The sequence below is a fragment of the Solea senegalensis genome, linkage group LG5, assembly GCF_019176455.1.
Source record: "Solea senegalensis isolate Sse05_10M linkage group LG5, IFAPA_SoseM_1, whole genome shotgun sequence".
NCBI lineage: Eukaryota > Metazoa > Chordata > Actinopteri > Pleuronectiformes > Soleidae > Solea > Solea senegalensis.
The window spans coordinates 12,141,572-12,162,135 of NC_058025.1; the positions used below are offsets into that span (position 1 = coordinate 12,141,572).

The 20,564-nt window shown below is 43.3% G+C and overlaps 1 protein-coding gene across 1 annotated transcript in view; it reads right to left on the minus strand.

Annotated features, from left to right (window-relative positions):
* Positions 1-6,555: 6,555 nt before the first annotated feature.
* The window catches only part of ptch1 (patched 1), a 47,731-nt gene continuing 33,722 nt past the window's right edge, over positions 6,556-20,564 (minus strand). The window contains exons 17-24 of the mRNA XM_044026440.1: positions 18,486-18,669; positions 16,514-16,794; positions 14,121-14,258; positions 13,813-13,955; positions 10,736-10,835; positions 10,073-10,426; positions 9,452-9,986; positions 6,556-9,352 (exon numbers count right to left, since the gene is read on the minus strand). Of these exons, the coding sequence (XP_043882375.1) occupies positions 9,453-9,986; positions 10,073-10,426; positions 10,736-10,835; positions 13,813-13,955; positions 14,121-14,258; positions 16,514-16,794; positions 18,486-18,669 (1,734 nt within the window). The 3' untranslated portion in view covers positions 6,556-9,352; position 9,452. The remainder of the gene's footprint in view (positions 9,353-9,451; positions 9,987-10,072; positions 10,427-10,735; positions 10,836-13,812; positions 13,956-14,120; positions 14,259-16,513; positions 16,795-18,485; positions 18,670-20,564) is intronic.

The following is a 20,564-nucleotide window of genomic DNA, read 5'->3' on the forward strand; positions in this document are numbered from 1 at the left end:
CAGAGCTCACTTTTGATTACACCGGGCCCCCAGGACTCCACTTGACCTAAAGACAGCGGCGAATCGGCCCCAACACGACTTTGTCCCTGTCAGTCATTTATCGTTTATGTTTTACAACCCTACACTGGAACTGTGTGGCCTTTTTTATACGGTGACACAGTGAATCACATACAGTGTATCTTTTGTGTACACACACGCACACACACTCTCTCTCGCACACACACCTGCTTTCTATTAGTCCAGTAGATTGCAGGGAAATTGAGTGGGAGTGTTAAACACACACACATCCATCTATCTGCCCCTCTGTCTACGATAATTACACACTTCCTGCTCTGAAATCCTTCTCCGACAGCTTCCACTCCAATCATTTCTCTGTTTAAGTTTGAGTGTCTGTGTGTGCGTGTGCGTGTGCGTGTGCGTGTGTGTGCATGTGCGTGAGTGTGAGTGTGAGACAAAGAGGGAGTCACTTTTTCAGACCCACATCATTTCCAATCAGTCAATCATATGTGCTGATATACCTGTGACCTGATTTTTTTAAATATTATTATTACAGTTAATTATGGCTTATTCTGCGGTGGGTTTATTTAAAAAAAAATTGTCTAAGAAAGCTTAGAGAATTAAGTTCCCATTGACTGAGTTGGTGAAGTACTGAATCTTGAAACATCATTAAGAGCTTGGAATAACAACTTTACAGTGCTTCAAAAACCAGTGAATGTTGGTGACATAAACGAGCATTTTACCATATTATCCTCTGTGTCTCTTAATACTTTTAAAGTTCACTTTTAAAGCTCACCTCTCTGTGTGTTCACATCAAGTGCGTGCGGACATGCACACGTAGGTACGTGTGCGCTCATATCTGCTCGTATATTTTTTGTACATGTGTCTGTGTGTTGATTCAAACTGAGGCTCCCCCCGGGGTCGTCGACGCTCTCCTCCAGCCCTGTTCCTCATTAGGCATCTGTCATGGTGCCAGAATCAATAAGCACAGATGGAAGAATAAAAAATGACTCTCCTTTCTCCTCTCCTCTCCAAGACCCTCCACAAACTAACTGTAGCTTTTAGTAATTGAAATTATGCTTATTTCCTTTTTGGGGTTTTTACCTGCTGTGCAAAGTTTTCAGAACTATTTATTTATTCACTCAACACTCTTACTGATAGATTTCCCTTTACTCTGCTGGCCATTATTATTCAATAATTGTTTTTATATTACATTATGAAGATACACCTATACTGCAAAGCAACATGCAGCTGCTGGTTTTAACCTTATTACAACACAACGCTCTCTGTCTTGTTTTATTTTATTTGTACTGGTGTGTCTTTTATAAATAATGATCAATTGCTTAATAGTATCCCTTTGTTTCATACTGTGTAGGTCTTAGGTCTTTAAATAATCTGTATTTGTGGCTGCCATCTTAAATTTAATACAATGTTAATCACATAAAAAACACACTCTGGGACACAGATGAAAATATTTCGATGTGGGGTTTTCTTACCCCTCTTCTGTCCCTCTTGCGGCTTAAGATGATGCATCTGTTTCCATACGTTGCTGCATGTTTTCTGGCAAAGACAAACAGCACCGAGTTTAAACAAAGAGGTGGGTGGTGCGTTCATCTGGAGAAAGTGTGTGTGTGTGTGTGTGTGTACAGTATGCATCCCACCAGGACTACATTAAACAAAAGGAAGAAAGGAAGACAGCCTCCAACCCCAGTTTGTCATCGTCAGTGTAAACAGCCGTGCATCACATTCACGTCTCACATGTGCCGAGCCCCAATCACGGGTTTCACACACGTCCGTGTCATCACAGCCAGAACGCAAGACAAAAGAATGGACGAGAGCGAGATGGATAGAAACAAAGGCGCATGGAAAGTTGAGACAAAGACAAGAACAGAGACGTCCAAGTGAAGCAGAAAATAAGCAAAGGAGGATGGAAAGAGAGGAGCTTAGGGCAGGATAAATGGTTCCAGTATTAACGGAAGAAGAGAGATTATGACATGGCTTGGCACCGCTCTGTAGCACTCATCTGTAACACAAAGAAAGAGTGGGTGGGTTTTCCACCTCCACAGAATAAATGATGCGAAGGGAAATGGGAGTAAACAACATCAGTCATTATAATTACTCTCATACGGCTACTCCCATCCACCATCGACCACCCTCCTCCCCTCCTCCCTGCATTTTCCATCTGCCTTTGCTCCCAAACCTTTTTTCTTCCCCTTTCTCTGCGACTTGACTATATCTTTGACTTCCTTTCTATGTCTCGCGAGTGACTCCATTTCCCTTTAAAAGTCACCTGTCTGAGACTTTTCATGTCAAGGTTGGTTCAGGTGTGAGTCTGAGTCTCCACCACACACAGGATGGCGAAGAAGCCGAAGAAATATGAGGCCCTAAATGATGGAGAACTACAAAAGCCTGCATGTCAGCATTTCATTTAGACTGTTGTCTGCATGCAGTGACAACAGCCAACGCTAATAATACTCTTGGCCAATCTCTTGAGGTTTTTACTGCAGACTCTGAGGGGAGATACCATCTTTGGCTCTGTAGGTGTACGCTTTTGCAGCAGAAGCCTTTGAGAGGCGCTGAATGCACAGTGAATCATGTCAGCTGTTCCTAGGATTTGGACGTGGTTCCCTCACTGTCTTCAACTTCTCCCTCCCTTCCTTTTCTCTCTCCCTCTCTCTCTCTCTCTCGCAGGATTCCTGGAGAGCTGTAGTAGCGTATAAGAAAATGCTTTCTGCTAACGTTTGGTGAAAAGCCGTCACATGTAAAAAAACAAACTTGGCTGTTTTTGTAAAGAGCTCGTCCAAAATTGTATTTGTCCGAGCAAAGGCAGAAAATTCAAGTTCAATTCAAGTTCAATATGAGAACAAGACAAAGTATGAGTCTAAAACCATGGTAGCTATATATATATATCAATTATCCTGTGAGGATTTACTTAAACACAGTGTTGTAATTACAAATACTTGCTCTCTAGGTGAAGAGCTGGGGTAGATATACTGCAAGGCTGATGATCTGATGAGAGGCAGGTGTGCAGACTGGGAGCTGTGATGAGCTGATCACTGACAGGTGTGCAGGCCACGCCCACAAGGTGAAGCACAGCACAACCATGACAAACACGGGGTTAAGTGTCTTGCTCAAGGACACATATGGACTTTCAGATCCAGGAACTGAACCCACAGCCTTCCTACCACTGAGCCACCATTGCTAAATTATATCAGAAAAACATTTTTGATACGTTTAAGTACAGCAAATGTCATATACTTTAAGACTTTTACGTAAGTAATATTATAAAAACAAAAATTGATTGATTCTACCAAAGTCATTTTCTGGTAAGATACTTGTACTCAAGTATCACCTTTAAGGTACTTTGCTTATATATATATATATATATATGTATATATAAAGAATGTTTAACTCTGGTCCCGGGTCTGCCAAGTGTGTGCTGATATGTGTGCGTGCGTGCGTGTCCGAGTGTGTGTCCCATGCAGTCATGTCAGCAGGGCAATCACTCATGTAGAACAGAGTATACACTTAGAGGGTTTAGCTCTGCCGGCAGGTGACGATAGACAAACCTTTCAGGATGAAAAGAGGACAAGGGGGGGGCAGATGGAAAAGGAGGACTTGAGTACAAGAATATGCAAAAATGTCCCTCTGTGTAAGTCCTCTCACATATGTTAGGAAATAAGGAGTTGAGCGAAATAGGGAAAGAAATGAACAAGTAAAAGAAAAAAAAAGGAAGACATAGTCGTGGAGTACATATCCGCTCCATTGTCAAAGAGGTTTGGGCAGAGAGCCACAGCTGAAACGTCCATTAGTGCAGCAGCGAGGGGACGTCTTAATTGCCTCCTCTCTCGCTTCCTCTTTTGTCCGTCATCTGTCTTTCTCCACTTCCAACCCCTTTTCTGTTGGTTGAGGACAGGTACAGGAAACACTCATTCATTAACAACCCGGCACTCATTAGCTTCAATGAAGCCCTCTCCACAGTATGTGCAGCTCCACCTTTGAAGGCAACTCCAAGTGTGTGTGTGTGTGTGTGTGTGTGTGCGTGCGTGTATATGTTTTTGTAAAGAGGCTGGAGGTGAGTGGAGCTAAAGGGCAAGGGAGGGCCAGAGGAGGGTGCGTGTTGGTTTGGTGACCCGGGGTCCTCCAGCAGATGATGAGGGGTGGTGGTGGTGGTGGTGGTGGTGGGGGTTTCTGAGGAGGAAGACTTTCACAACATTGGAGCTCAGTGAACCATATCACCTAAACGACCACACGGTGGTCGCAGATATTTCATTCACCCTTTGAACGGGCGAGGTTCCAAGCGAGCCGAGATGATACTATGTGTGATGTCATCAGACTGCCGTGCATTGATTGGTGTCGTCACAGGAAGAGGCACAAGCGCGACGTCCGACACAAGAATCCAACTGATTCTAATGATTCAGTACACTGGAAACCACTGCATTACAAGTCACTAGTCACCACTTTGTGTGTAAAACAAAGTCACGGCAGTTTCATGCAGCCGTGCAGTGGTGACTCCGCCCACGTTGAGGAGTTACTGTATTGTAATGGAAAACCAACCAAACTGCGTGGAGATGAGCTGTGCTGTGCCAAGGCAAGGTGAGCTGGGACCAAGCACTGGAAACATGGCAATAGATGCGCTGTATGAAAGTGTGAGTGAATGTGTGAATGGATGAATGGCAAAACTGTAGTGTACAGTAGCTATGCGTAGTCATCAAGACTAGAAAAGCGCTATATAAATACAGACCATTTACATATTTGTGTAAAAAGAAACTGGGTCCTGTGCAGCTGTCAGTCAGTCTTAAATACTATAATATACGAATGACAAATCAGGCTAAAGAAGAAGATGGATATATTGATAGTGAACTCTAATTACTTATCTGTATCCATGTATGCAAGTACAGTATGTGTGAATTTATGTCATGAAGTACAGGGGTGATTGTATGTAATACTGCTTCTCATATTTGAATAGATTAATTATTTTTTGGGGTGGAATATGAATGAATGAATCTGAACGTGTATCTTTTGTTTACAGTTGTTGTTTTTTTTTCTTTTACTGGATCTTTAGCATGTAGACTTGTAAATTTAATAATAAAAATACTTAAATTGAAAACCCATAAGTGACCTTTCAAAGCACACTTATGTAAAAACTGATATTATTCTGCCCATTCTACAAATTCCACAAACTTAATCGTGCTTTCTAACTGCCCCCATTATTACCTTCATTGTTGTTGTTTTTTTCCATTTACTCAGTGTTTTCCTGCCACCCCAGCTTCCCCACACTCCCCCCCTCCTCCCCCTGTCATTTGTAAGATGTCAGCCTGCCTCTTTGCACTGTTTGAACAGCATGCAGCAGAGCACTGTGTCTTTATTGGCTTTAAAAGAAAATGATGTGCCATACTGCGTGTGTCTAACTGCCGATCCTGGGTCACAGAGTTCCTCAGCCTGAGGCCCAGGTTGACATTTTAACTGTGGATAAAATTATCCTTTTATTTTAGGTAAGAAAAACAGAAAGAACACAGCTCGGTCTTCTTGATACACAGATAGTTTTGCAGTGGAGCAACACATAAGGTGCTGTATTTGTATTTTCCTGCACCGTGAGTATAAAAGTTTCTCTTGCAGCGATCGATCATGTGTAAAAATAGCTGCCGCCTATTCTCCTCGCCATCCGTGTAGCAAGCTCAAGCTCATGTGCCCCTCTTTCATTCCACCAAAACAGACCAGCTGTATTGTAACTACAACCAATTTTCCTGCAGTCTATAAAGCCGTCAATCAAAATCATACGGAACAGGGAGGAGGAGGAGGAGGAGGAGGTGGGGTTGCAGGGGTGGAGCTGGGTGGGCTGGTGGGCAGGACTGCAGGGCTCCACACCAGATGTCAAGAGTTTTACACCACAGGACACATGGAGGTAGGCAGGGGAGAGAAGGAGGACAGCAGAGGGAGGGAGGGAGAGAAGCTTGTGTTTACCTGTACCTACTCTTTATAGGGAACACCAGAGATGCTTTATAACAAATGTCGGTTCATGCACTCACCACTGTATTTTATATGGGTCTGTAGGTTGGTTATTATAGTAATTTTTACTATGAAGGCCTTGTTAGGTAAACTTCCTGTGTATGTTTCTAGCCTCTTGTCATACCACATCAGCAACTATAGCACCTTCCTGGCTAAATAAAGGATGAATAAAAAACAACAACAATAATATTGTAGCACATGATCCTGCAACACCCCAAAATTGTGTTTTTTTAAGTACCTTTTAATACCTGTATCCTGTACTGGATACATGTTTTATTTAGATTTTTATAACTTTACACTGTCCTTCCTTTTTATCAGTGTGCTATTGTGTGTCGTCTGTATGTTATTGTGTCTGCAACCTGCTGTGGGACTACAGAAAGAAATTATGTAGTGGCTAACATTTGTATAAAGCATCTTTTCTTTTACTGATATAAATACAATTCAATAAACTAAACTAAACATAAATAAACTCTTCCTCTCAACAAAAATAAAATGAATTAACCAGAAAAGAAAATCTAAAATCAATGAAGTCACAGGCAGACCAAAGCATTCTTTTTCAGTATCCATTTATTAACGTTATGAACAAAGAGACAAATAAGTTATAATATTTTTTATTTGTTAGAATTCTATCAGTGTTTGAACATTAATATTTAGAGAGCTAGTACAATTTCCTACTTTCATGGCTAGCCTTTGACAAACCCATAGAAACAGCTGTCTCTCTCCAAGAATCGGAACATAATACTGAAGGGGAGGTGTTGATGTTGTCTCACAGGACAGTTAGCAATGAAAGTGTGCACCTTAAGGTTGTTTTTTTTTCTGTTATGGTATATCATTACATATAGACTCTTTAAAAATATACTTCTGTCAAATACCTTGACAACTACTATGTACACTACAAAAATAAATTTTCATATAAATAAATTATATGGCATACATTTATCTTTGTAACTGAAAACAGCATACATCCATACCAACCACGACTGAAATCTGGAAGAACCAATGATTTTTTTTTTCTTTTTAAATCCTCTAAGAGCTATGATGAGACCTGTAGTGTAAAATGTTATATACTCTTTTTTTTCCCTATTTAACATTAGTAAGCACTTTATACAGATCACTCTATACAGATTAAACTGTAATAGTGTTTTTTTTTCTCAATAGACATAAAAATCCCTGCATTTGTTATCCACTTGTATCACAACAATAATGAAAGAAATAACACAACAACATGTTTTATATTACAAAAATATAAATATCGCAATTCAATGTTGAAAACAAGAACAACAACAACAACAAACAAAAAAAAATATGAATAAAATAGTTGCCAGCAATGATTCTCTCCACTACTGCCAATGTGACATTGGGAGAAAACAAAAAAACAAAAAAAACAAAAACCCAAATAGAACAACCTATTTCATGCAAGCAGCTGACGTAACATGGTGGACAGAATGAGGAAAACAGTAAAAGACATCTGGGGGTGAGTGGAGGGGTGGAGGGGGGAGCTACATGTGTTCAACAGGAAGTGAGGGTGTAAAAGCTGAAAGCAAACTGGAGGGAGGAGGGAGTGAGGAAACCAAAGGGGGCTAAGTCTGGGACCAGGTGTGACGTGGGGGCGGGGGGGCTACAGGTTTGCACGCTGACACAGAGACACACAATATATAAAAACTGGCCATTGAAAGTTGCAGGAGGTGGTGGCGGTTAAACTCTCACCCCCGAGGCTTTGAACAGTGCCATTTGGCAGATCGATGGGGGGGTGGTTGAGGGCTAGTCAAGGGTCCCAATTAGTGTCATGGCGTTATGTCATGAGGTTTTTATGAGTTGAGGTCAGTGGGGACAGCTGAGGCCAAATTAGGGCCAGTAATCTTTACAGTCATTGAAGGAGAACTGAGACAGACTGAAAAGATGGGACTCAGACTCACACACACACACACACACTCACACGCAAACATAAGAATGTTTCTACACACATGTTCATGGAAACATACTGTCAGGCCATATAGGGCTTAGCCCTTAGCAGGCTGCTGGGGCTAGCTTATGGGTTTAAAGAGCTACTTGAGGTGAGATATTCCTGTGGATGAAGTTCAATGCAACCAAGTGCAATGTTGAACCGAGTCATACAGTATACAGTTTGAGCTTTAGCTTATCCATTAGACATAGTTCGTCAGGGTGCAGAGTCAGCACCCTGTGTTGACCCTGTTCCAGAAGCAGGGATCGGTCACGTGAGCGCGTCCCTGTAATGGCACAGCGAGTTTCTGAGGTGGGTTTTAATGCTTGTATGTCAGTATACCAGTTTTGAGCCTGCTAGGGTTAAACAATACATAACCCTTTACAGTAAAAAAAAAAAAAAAAAGTAAAACCGGAGGCAGCCCAACAGTTATACAGAGCTGAGAGCAGAAACAGGTTCCAATGCAGAGGCTACAACTAAACAAACAACAACAAAAACAGCCTTTAAAATTTCTTCATATCTGCTCATCTTAAATAGCACGCATAGCGTGTCAAGTTAAACAGTAATTGTTCCATAACTACCACAGGTTTGTGATAAAAAAAAATATAGTTTAAGATGCGTACCTTTATACAATAATAAACACAGATACAAACACACGCACGCACACACACACACACACACACAAACACTATATATACTATATACCATAGCCCTGTTTGACAACCAACAACTTTAAATGAGTTTAAAAGTTAGTTTGTTCTGAGGATGAGTCTGATGTATAAGCCAGAAAATAATGGGGCTTTTTCCACATCTTAGTGTCACACATGCGCACACACACGCTCGTCACACACACACACATAGACAGATCACTTCCTTTGTTTAAAGAGACTTTTGCATAGAATAATAAATGTATATTATTTTAAATCAAATATTATGAGCAGCAACAGTGAGTGCTGGCAGATATTTTTGTTTAGATGAAGCTTCCTAATGGCACAGATCCACAGAAGAATGAACAGTAATCAGTAATCAGTAATCTCTCTCTCTCTCATTCACATGCATATTTACACACACACACACACACACACACACGCAATATAAAATGGTCGCCCCAGTCTGTTATCATAAGGAGTTGTACAGCTCCTAAAATTATAGCTACTTTTTTTGTTCATATTTACACATGTGTACATCTTTTAAATATAGATAGAATTATCTCAGACAATAGTCCACTGGGTTACAGTAAGAATGAGCACCAAGACCATGACGGTATCACTGACGAGTTTACTCGCCACACAGGGCCGGGGTGAGCCGGGCCGGGCTGGGCCGTGCGAGCTGTGCCAGGCCAGGTCAACTGCTTAGTAATAGAGAGGAGTCCATCTTTGGCCGTTGTACCTCTGTTCCCCACAACTGAAAAAAGAGGAAAATAATATTAATAATGGTTAAGTTAGTACAATGAAAAGCATTCTAAAATGACCATGAATGACAAATTAATTGATGAACACTCACCTCAGCTAGCCCGCCTGCAATGGTCGCTTTCAGCTGCCTCAAACTCCAAATCTTGGAGTTCCATGGTCTCCACTGTAACTCCTCTGACCCCCGTCTGGGTATCCGATGGCACATGCGGGTCCTGGAAAGCAGCCCCCGACATCTCTGCTCTTGAGCGGCAGTAACTGTCTGTTGCAGTGTATCCTGGGTAAGAGGAAGTGGGAGGACTCTGGTTGGATAAGGGACCCGGGTGCACGGCAACAGTGACCGAGGCTGATGCGGTCACCGTGGTGATGGGTTGACAATATGGAGTGGGGTTAGGGTGGTGGTGTGGGAGGTGCTGATTAGGTGGTGGGTTGTGGGCAGCATGGGCTCTGTGGCCTGCTGAGTGTTCTCTGTGGCTGTGTGAGCCATAATGGCCCCCAGCCTCAGTAGCAGTTTCAAAAGCGTCCATGCGCGGGTGGGCTGGGGGTGGCACCTGCCAGTGCAGCTGACTTTTGGGGTTCCTGCTGCTGATTCGCTGGGCAGCTTCCAGCTGGGGCCCCGACTCACAACCCTGAGAGGAGAAAGAAAATAAGGATATTTGATTCTGTGGTGTGAGAAACAAGAGAGAAAATCAAGACAATGGTAGACACTGCGTACCGAAGACATAGTATAGGTTAGAGGGTCAGGCTGTCTGACTGATCGCCTATACCCTGAGCCTCTCCTTCCCTCCTCTGGCCTGACTGCTCTGCCTCTGCTGGTCTGGACATGGTACTGCTGCTCCTCCACACGAGTCGCTCCTCTGCGTGAGGGCAGGTTGTAGTTCTGCAGCTCCTGGCTGACACCAGACGCTGTTGTGTTAGAGCTGTATTCCGAGTCAGACGAGTCTGAAGCTGCACCAGAGGTGGTGGTGGCCGTGGTGGTGTGGTGAGGACGGACTGAGAAGTGGACCACATGTGGCGGGGCCTCTGGGGATGGGGTGGGCAACCGACTACGACCATCAACTGGTGATACCTGAGAGGTGATGGGACAGAGGCAGCAATAAAGCAACATTAATTCTTCAACTGAAAAAAAGCTTTGTGTGTCCTTAAATTGAATTAAAAAAAAAACACACAAAGAGTCAATTCTCAGAACACCCGGTTATTCGGCCGTTGGACAGGATAAACGCTTCCTTCTCCCACCCTCCCCAGCACTGCAGATGTATACACTCAAACACACCCTCAGTCAGGTCTGATATTATTGCTTGACAGAGCCAGGTTTCAGACGCTCACACGCTACAACAAAGGTCATGCACTAAAGCTTTAATTTTTGTTTAGCTCTTACCTCTGGATAAGGCCCAAAGTATGATAATAATACTGGGAGGAGGACCAATCCATTCAGGACACCCAAGACTGTGAGGATGGCCAACACAGCAAAGAAGTACCTGCAATAAAGCACACACAAAACCAGATCAATGTGGGGGATAACGGATAGTAATTCACCATGTCAGTTAGGAACACACGACATGCAAAAGAACAACACGGGCAGACATGTTGAAAAACAAATCAAGCACCCACGCAAGGAAAATACTAAAAACCACAGAGGTTTAGACGTGGGGAGACCAACCATTTACACATGCCTGAAATAATCATTCAACAGAGACACACAGCCAACCCTTAAACACACACACACACACACACACACACACATATGTATGCCCCCCACAGCAGAGCAGCATGCACTTCAGATTTCAGGAGCAAAACACAAAATATACCTTGCATGTTTCTAAGTCCTGCTCAAGAGGGTTAGTCTTAAAGAAGAAGCCGCAGAGAGAAAAGAAAGGGTAACCATAATTAGCCAGAGCTGGTTAATTCAAAGGCTCAAAAAGAAAGAAAAAAAAGAAGGGGAGGTTATTAGGAGTGAGGGTAGTCTTTCTTGGGTGTGTGGTATATAAGCAAACATGGAGAAAACAAAGCAGGGAGGAATGTGAGAGGAGGGGTGCAAGGGGTAAATGAGGGTAAAAGCGGGGTGAGGGGGTGTTGGGGTGTGAGGGTGGGGTTGCAGGGCACAAGAGGACAGGGGCCTCTCTCTCTCCTCTCCAGCTCTAAAACGAGAGAGGGAGAAGCAAACAAATGAAGCGAAGGGTATAGAATTTAAACAATTTAGTCTAGGAAGAAGAGAGGGGGACCCTCAGAGTGCCACCCCTCCCTGGCCTCTCTCCCTCTCTTTTATTTCTTTCTCTCTCTTCTCTCTGCCTCACTTTTTTCTCCCTACTTTACAGCTAAGCCCCTGTGAAATTCCCGGCCACTCCACAATCCCCTCAGTCTAATTAAATCTCCAGCGTATCAGGTAAGATCCGCCAATCTCCACTCTATCACCCCAGCAGCCCCTCCTTCTCCAATCCAGCTTCCTCCTTTAGGAAAGGCTTTCCTCCTCACTTCATTCTCTAATGGAAGCTCTGAGGTTATCAGCGACATTCTGATGAACCATTAACCCCTCTCCCCCCAATGGTTGACTTTGCAGTGTGCGTATATATGTGTGTGTGCAGGAGTGAGGTAAATAATGACTGACTGGACCTCGGACTAAATTCACCGGGGAGTAGAGCCATTGTCCAACCACAGGTGATGAGGGCCAGCCTTTGTCGAGCCAGCATGGGTGGCCTCGCTCCTCTTGTGAAGCCAACAATGAGAAGACCAAGCTGTTAGTAAGTCATGTTTTTTCAGGCGACTGTTGAGGGAAAATAAGGTTGTCTTCGTCAGACTTCCAAGTATGTTGGAGAACCTATGCGGTGGTTCAAAATGGGCTCATTCCGTCTATTTGTGACACGTTTCACTTGGAAACCAGGCTACTGATATGAGCTAATGTTTGTGTTAAGCTTTGTGCAAGACAAATTAAAATCGCTGGGTTTTCCACTTAAATAATTCCAAAAGACCAAATGCACATTATATCAATTATCATATGGTAATTACACGGCAAAGCGTCTTCACTGTGGTAACCCTAACCATAGAAGTCCGGATGGGTAAATGCCACATCACATTTGGACACATCTACACGCATGTGTAGTTACACATGCACGCGTGCAGCCCACATACCAGGCTGAGTGCCCTGCTAGGCTGTTTAGAGTGAAAACATTCACAGCACTGATGGGGAAAGTCAGGGAAACATTTCTTTCGGCACAAGCAGAAAAATACGAGCTGGGCCTGTTGTTATTGCACAGTCTTGGGGCGCTGCTTTGTTTGCTCAGACAACAGCAAAACCTTTAAATGGAGGCCCGGGACTGAGCCAGAAACCAGAGCTCACCACTGGAGGTGAAGAGAGAAGGTCTATAGGCCTCCCTGTGTTTGTGTCTGTTTGTATGAGTCTCACTTAAGTGTGGATATGCGTGTGCTCCAACTGGCAGGCACACCATCATTGACCCCCATGATTGCAAGGTCAGGGAGCAGGTTGGGGTGTGTGTGTGTGGTTTGTAGAAGAGGGGGGATATGTGTGTGATTGTGTGGTTGTTGTGCATGTGACACAAGTTTGTGTGCTCACAGATCACACAGACATCAGTGCTCCCTTTTCTTAAAGGAGCAGGGCAAGCATCTAGCCGCTGCACACATGTAGCCACGTAACACACCATATGAGGCTTAACATCATTCACTGAGCTCAGCGGAAACTTCTCATACCTCACCAGGCACGAGAACGTACAGAATCGTTTATTTTTCTCCCCCTGTATGGCAGCTGGTTTGTTACCTTCCCATCTGATACTTACAAGAGCACACACTCACACACACACACACACAAAAGGAGCCACCGACGCAGAGCCCCCACAGTGTGTCGGCTTTAATTTCCACTTCTCCTGTCTTTCCACTACTGCCCCCCACCCAGTTACTCCTTCCCATGCTTATAAATGTCTAGCAAAGGCAGTTAAACTAGCTGAAGGAGATTACAAAAGCCAGAGGACTTTCCTGTTCTCTCTCTCTCTCGCTCCCTCCTCTAGCCCTCCTCCTCTTTTCTCCTGACCTTCAACTCTCCATCTTGCCCCCGGTTTCCCCTAAAAAGTCATGCATGAGAGACATTAAGGCGAGGGAAGAGGCGGATGAAAGAAACGGCAGAAGGGGAGAGGAAGGTGGAGAAAGATAGTTTTTTGGGGATCGGGCCCCTAAAAGTGGAAAAAACAACAGGTGTGCCAGTGATAGCTGGCTGAGAAAGAGATGGGTTTTACAAAGACGAAGTATGGAATGGAGATATAGGAGGAAAAGACAGCGGGAGGGAAAAGAGGAGGAGTGCGGCCTTCATGCATAATTTGTGTCTCTGGTGGATTCCTGTGTGACATACGGGTTGAGGCATAGTCTCAGCAGACACCACACTGACGCCACACCATAACATTTGTGAGCACAATCCTTTGAAAGTCAACTTTTTTTTAATTTGTTCCTCACCTGACAATGAAGTCAAACTCAGAGCCTGCGAGCATCAGGACTCCCAACAAGGTGGAAAAGGCTCCGTCGAGCACTGGAGCAAACATGTGCTCCAGTGCCAGCACTGCCCGCTTGTGACGATCCCCTATGGCAGTCAGGAACGCCTACAAAACACATTCATGTCTTCTTATCAAGGAGGTTCTCTGTTTCATACCATTCAAATAAAACCCCACTATTTTCATAAACACTTATATTATGGGGGGACTATAGCATTTAGCATTTGTAAACATATTTCAGTTTTTAAAGATTAGATTATTGTCTATGCCTACCAGGGCCACATGGACTGTGAACTCCACCCCGATGCCGACAGAGGCGATGAGAATCACCACGGGGACGGCACTCAGCTTGATTCCCATCAGCCCCATGAAGCCAAACAGCTCCACGGTCATGAGGGACAGCACCAACACCTGAAAGAAGACAGTGGCTGATTAAGCTCTATGAAAAGTGATGCTTTGGTTCTTTATATTCTCCTCTACACACAGTACATATGACTGAAAACAGTCGCTGAGAACATATAAGAAATGTAACTGTGGAGTAAAGGACTATGGAGTACAAAATATTTTTTTTCCAGTGTTCTGTTCAGGATTCACTGGAGCTAGAAAGTTAGAAGTTAGGAAAACTCCTCGAAAACGAACTATATATAAAAACCCTCAGCACTCTTCATTAGCAGTGAATTGTTCACTCGCGCTTCATGTTCACTGCTACCAAAGAGGTGGTAGTGTGAGCAGAAACAGGCGCCACTTCATTCAAAATGATGCCTTTTATTTATTGTGTGCTTTACTTTATTCTTCTGTACAGCACTATGGTTCACTGCGGTTGCTTTTAAATCGATTTACAAATAAAGTTGGATTGCATTGGACTAGGACATAAAGTACAAAGGAAGAACAGAGAGAAGAGCAGATTCCTGCTGTGAGGCTGCAGGAGCCAACTTCTATCAGAACAGATAAGAAAATGCAAATCTCTCTAATGTGATGCACATTTTCCAGATGGCAGAGCTGTATATGGGTGATCCACTATGGTATCCCGGACTTTGAATGTATAAGACAGATAATACAAAAAAGATGATATGTGGGGGGAGTCTCTGCCCTACAGATGTGCTAAGTAGTAACCACATGTGTGTGTGCATGTGTTTGTGCGCTCATGTGTGTTTGTGTGTGAGTGTGTGAAGGTTTCAGTGGAGCAGGACAGGAGCTCGGAGTAAATGCCATTATCAGCTGACAGGTGTCAGGTTACACGGGGCCCAGATCCTTTGAAGAGGGTTGAGGTGGGCAGGAGGGAAGAGGGGAGGGAGTGAGGAAGCTGAGTATCCCCATACGGGGGTAGGAGTGTGTACTGTTTGCGTGTGTAGCTCTCCTTAGACTTTTGGTGATTTGAACACAAGTTGACTGTATGCTAAAATCTTTGGTCTTTCAAATACTTGACTATTTTCATCTTTTTAGCTCTTAGTAGAGCTACTTTCTTTGTTTAATTTTCCCACAGATTAAAACAAACTAAGAGGATAATAATTCACTTAAAAGACAAATTGAATTGAATTGAAACACATGATTTAAAGTTTAAATAAGGACCCAGTCTGGGAGTAAGATGGATTTCAGGTCAAACAGCTAAGAGGGTTTGAGAGAGCTTAAGGTTGAGGTTTTGACATTGTGGGGCTGGCGGTGGTCTGGTCCTGGACAGACCAAATGGTTAAACTTGACGCCTCTCCATAACTTGTCCTTTGATCTTGCTAGTAAAGCCTGAAGGATGAACACAGGGTTCCCTCCTCCTCTGTTTAAGGGCTCAGGTGGCCTGGCCACTGCCTGTCGTAAAATACAACCCACTGGAGAGAAAAACCAGCGCACTCGGTGTTTGTGTTTCTGTGTGAATTATGTACTTGCGTGTTTACGTGTTCATACTGCAAGCGTACACGTATATACATCTCTGTGTATCTGCCAAAGGTGTGTGTGAAATCTGTGTTTACGTGTATCCTTGGAAAACATGTGAGAGGAAGGGGGTAAGAGGAGTGTGGATGAAAATAAAATCAAACTTTTTGATAGGTTTAGAGTGGGAGCAAGTTGCCCAAGCAACTTTGTGTCCTTTCCCCATCAATTTCAGCTTTTCTGTCTGGGAGTGATGGCCTAGACTAAACACACTGGTCCTACCAAAACAGCACAGGATAAACACTGGTGACTGGGGCTACAATAACACAGTGGCCCTGTATCCTTTCTGACTCTCCCCAAGATGCCTTCTGGACCACACATGAAAAATCACAGAAGAAAGGGGAGGAGAGTAGGAAAAAAGATTTAAAAAAGATTGTTTTGTGTCCTTTTAAGGAGTTTGCAACACAATCTATCCAACCAGCAAGCTGTGATACTTATCTAATGTACAGTGCTGTGCAGAAGTCTTAACTTTGTTGATAGTTGGTCTTATATATTTAGCAAGTCATACGTATGTGTATATAATGTTCAATAAACAGTGGCGTCTGAAAAAACGCATTATTTCAAAACTTATACATGTTTTTGAGAAATAACTATTCTGTATGGTCATTATATAATTGCCAAAACAACTGATGGCCTTTTGTACTGTAGATAAAGAATTAGCAGGTACAAGATTCTTCCTTAACATTCTCCACTGCTGCTATTTATGGTTTTATGCACATCATCAGCCACATGCAGCCAACACTTACTATGATACCGGCAGTCCATGGGTTGAGCAAGAAGAGGGCACACACCAGGAAGGTACAGGCGAGCACCAGACTGATAGACAGCAGGAGCCAGTGGCGCAGACTAACATACTGTTCCCAGAACAGAAAAGGGTAGCCGTTGGGGTAGGAGGGCAGGCCTTGGCGGCTGTAGTTGCTGCAAATAGCCCTCACGCTTTCGATGGCCTCCACAAATTGTGGCGTCTCGCGGAGCCCGTTGAGGTAGAAGGGGAACTGTGCGTATTCGATAGGCTCGGCAGCCGGGACTGGAAGAAAGGGACAAATGAGAAGTCAAAACAAAACTTAAATCAACACATCATTTTCCACCATGCAGCAGCTGACTTCAACGCCTCATGTTCAGAAACTGTTGTTTTTGTCTTGTGTATATGCGAGGCATATTATTTGAACTGAACCACAAATGGTGGGCTGTTTTTCTGCCTTGCCATAGTTATTTCTAGCTCAAGGGACTAAATAAGGGTTACATAAGTAAAGGCACTAATGAAGAAATCAGGTAAACTATCAATGGCAACAATGACATGTGCAGATGACATTTGTCTACTCTGATTAAAAAGCATTAGGGCCTGATTATTGGGAGTATCTGCAGAAATAATTTACTCTCTTTGGCCAAACCACCAACATGAAGGCCCTCCTCCCTAATCCAACTTTGTTCCAAGAGTTGCTACATATGTGGGCAAGTGTATGTGGCAGGGGGTGGGCAGAGCACAGAGAAACAGAGCTCCATTGACTCAAAACTCAGCCAGTCTGTGGCTCGGTTTGGCTAATGAGGGCCTATCAGTTCTAGACACAGCAGCGTGTCAGTGCTAACGATGATTCACCATAATTACAATGTCAGAATCACCACCATTTCCACACCCTGAACGTACCACCGACACATGAAGCATAACATATGTGCACAAACACACATACCTGCCTGTCATTCAGCTATGAAGTCACCTTTGGAGCTAACAAAACAGTGTGCGCATTCAGATCCATTTAGATTTTTGTTTGCAGTGGTATTAATAACACATTGCTGCATAAATGTTACTGGGCTGTCTGGTGTTAGTGTGAGTATGCATATTCCACAGCTCCAACATGGCCAGAAATGCACACTTACAACCGTTACAACCTCAACTGTACATTTTTGAACAGAAGTTGGCGTTCAGCCAACACCAATCTGCTTCAGTGAGCTCCCATACAAGCCAAGCACTTCACGCTGCTTATCCAATCATATCCACCACCCCCTGGTAAAGGACTTCCTGCTTGTTATCCAATTGTGCCTGCCACCCAAACCCAGTCTCTCCTTGTTATCCAATCACTTTCCTCCCCCATGGAGCACTTCCTGACTTGTACCAATCACAGGCTGGAATCAAACATCAACATGAATGTACCTTTTTATGTGACTTTACAGTCTGTGTGTGTGGTAAGGAAAATGAGAACAGGGTGTGTAGTGCTTGGGTTCACTGGGTTTTAATAAGATTTGTGTGTGTTTGTGTGTGAGATGCTAGGGCCCCATAGTAGCCAGGATTATAGCATTCACCACAGGCACCATTAAAGGAACCACAGTGAGCCATGTCTTGGTACTCAGTTGTGCAACCTGAGCTCACGCTCTCACACACACACACACACAGAAACACACACACACACAGCGGTACAGTAAAGTCTACAACCCCTCTTAAAGCTAATAGGCAGACAAGGAGCAATAACTCATCTACAAGAAGTAAACACTGCTCATATGTAGCAGACATTTTACGGAAAATCACAGACCAGAAAGCCCCACGGAGGGTTAATGTAATTTCCTCAGATGTACCAGGTAGCAGGTCTAAATACTTTCTGTAATGCTTCATTTGTTGGCGCAAACAACTTTATTATTGAAATTTCCTAAACCTGCGTGAGGGGAAAAACTCTATTACACTCTAAAGGCATTCTCTCTCTCTAAACATACGGCATGTTGACTTACTGTTGAGGCGTGTCTCAGGCATGGAGTCGGTACGGTCATGGAGCCACTCCGGAGGGTGTGGCCGAATGTTGGCCTGCGAGGCAGCATATGCCACGGGATCATTGCTGACCCAGGCGGTCAGGTAGATGTAAAAAGCCCCAGGGTTGATGATTCCATCCGCATCAACAAGCCTCTGACGAGTCAACTAAAGGACAGAAGAGATTAAGTAATGGTCGTTACAATTATTAAAGTACATTTAGTTCAGTAATAACATGGTGATAGGGAGTAATATTATGTAAAACCCATATTCACAATGTAATAGCTTGGTGCAAGGATGTAACAGTGTGATAAAACTTATACAAACAGATGGATTTGCTTTTTTAAACCATGACTATGAAAATGGAATAATTAGGGAATGGAAAAAAGTCAAAAATTAGGTGGAGCCTTCATAGGAATCATAATGCAACCATAAAATATACATTGGACACGAAAAGGTTATTGTAAAAATAAGACATGTTGAACCAAAACACTGTACAGGTGAAGTGACCACAGACATGCTTATTTATACACATGCAAAGAACCGAGCAGAGTCAAATATTAGTCGCTCTGCCTTTCCAACCAAAGAAAAATCAACAAGTCAAACACTGGTCGTCTTTCTGAGAGGTTTCCCGTACTCCTCATCACCACTTCCCAGAATTATCATGCCACATTAAAACATGGAAAATGTTGAATCAGCTTCTCTCTTTACATACAGTGGATATTGGCTGGCCAACCTCAGGGCCAATGTCTTGACCACTCTGAATACATTTATGATGGAAGCCTTACAGCACTTTTCTTTTAAGAAGCAGCCGCTGCTGATGAATGTACTACCAAGTTAGGAATGTACTGTCTTGGGCGATCCCATCACAGCAAGTGCATTAGTTCGAACCTAGTGTGAGAATGCGTATTTACTTGAGATCAGATCTAACTTTCTCACTCTAGTGGTTTTAAACAGTTTATGAAAGATGATTCAATTGACAGCAAATCAGTTCAAACTTATTCAAAATGGTTTTTAAATTAAATCAAGGATAGACATTGTTGATATTGTGGAAGGCTATCAAAGCTAAAACAATGTATCATGGTTTAAAGTGTTTAGAATAATCAAGATATTCTAATATTTGTTTTAATGTGGACAGTACATATGAAGACAGGTAGGGCTGTCTTCATACTTTACCCTCCCATGTGGAAGCAGGGTAATCTAGCTTAGCATCGCTACCTCCTGAGAGGTAAAACCATTACAGCACACTACTCTGTCACTCTCCTTTCGAGGAACTATAAATCCCTTCTCCGTGGAGGCAGGGAGAGTTTTGGGGGTGAAGCTGGACTCAGGGGGTTAGGTAGATGAAGGAAGAGAAGGTTTTTGATGGGGGTGATAGGGAGAGAAAAAAATTGCTTGAGTTAGTGTAACAATAAAAAAATTGGCTGGAGTCCCTGAGCACGTCTGTGTGCAGTTAACCTGGTTGTTAACACTGAAGGAAATGCCACCCAGCAAATGGAGTAGAGCTATAAAAATAACACAACATCTGTACAAATGTTGCTCACACTTGCTTCTCCTGACCCCTACGGGTACCCAGAATGCCAGGCGCCACAGACCAACCCAAAACCCGAGAAGAAAAGAGTCCTTGATAGCATTAGTGTGGCCTGCCTTAGTGCTTTCAAAGTTTCCAATTCCTCCTTTTCCTCCTTCATCTTTTATTGCCTTATTTACAAACCACACACACACACACACACACACCTCTTTTACACCAAAATACATGGGTACATGCAGGTTTTTTTAAACACAGGTAAACAATCAACTAATACAAATAATACACATGCATCAACATGGAGAGCACTGACAATCAGTGGTTACACTTTTAAATCTCTCACTTAAGTCCCTCAACATTGCGGTAGTAAAGCGAGACACTCGCCCACAAAAAAATTAAAAAAAAATTTTAATTCTACTGCTCAAAAAAACCTGGTCGTTCAGCAGTTTGACAAGACATAATACTTTCTACTTCCACCCACCCCTGTGCTGCTGCTGTATACCCATACATCCTCCCTCAGTCAGGTCTGACAGTA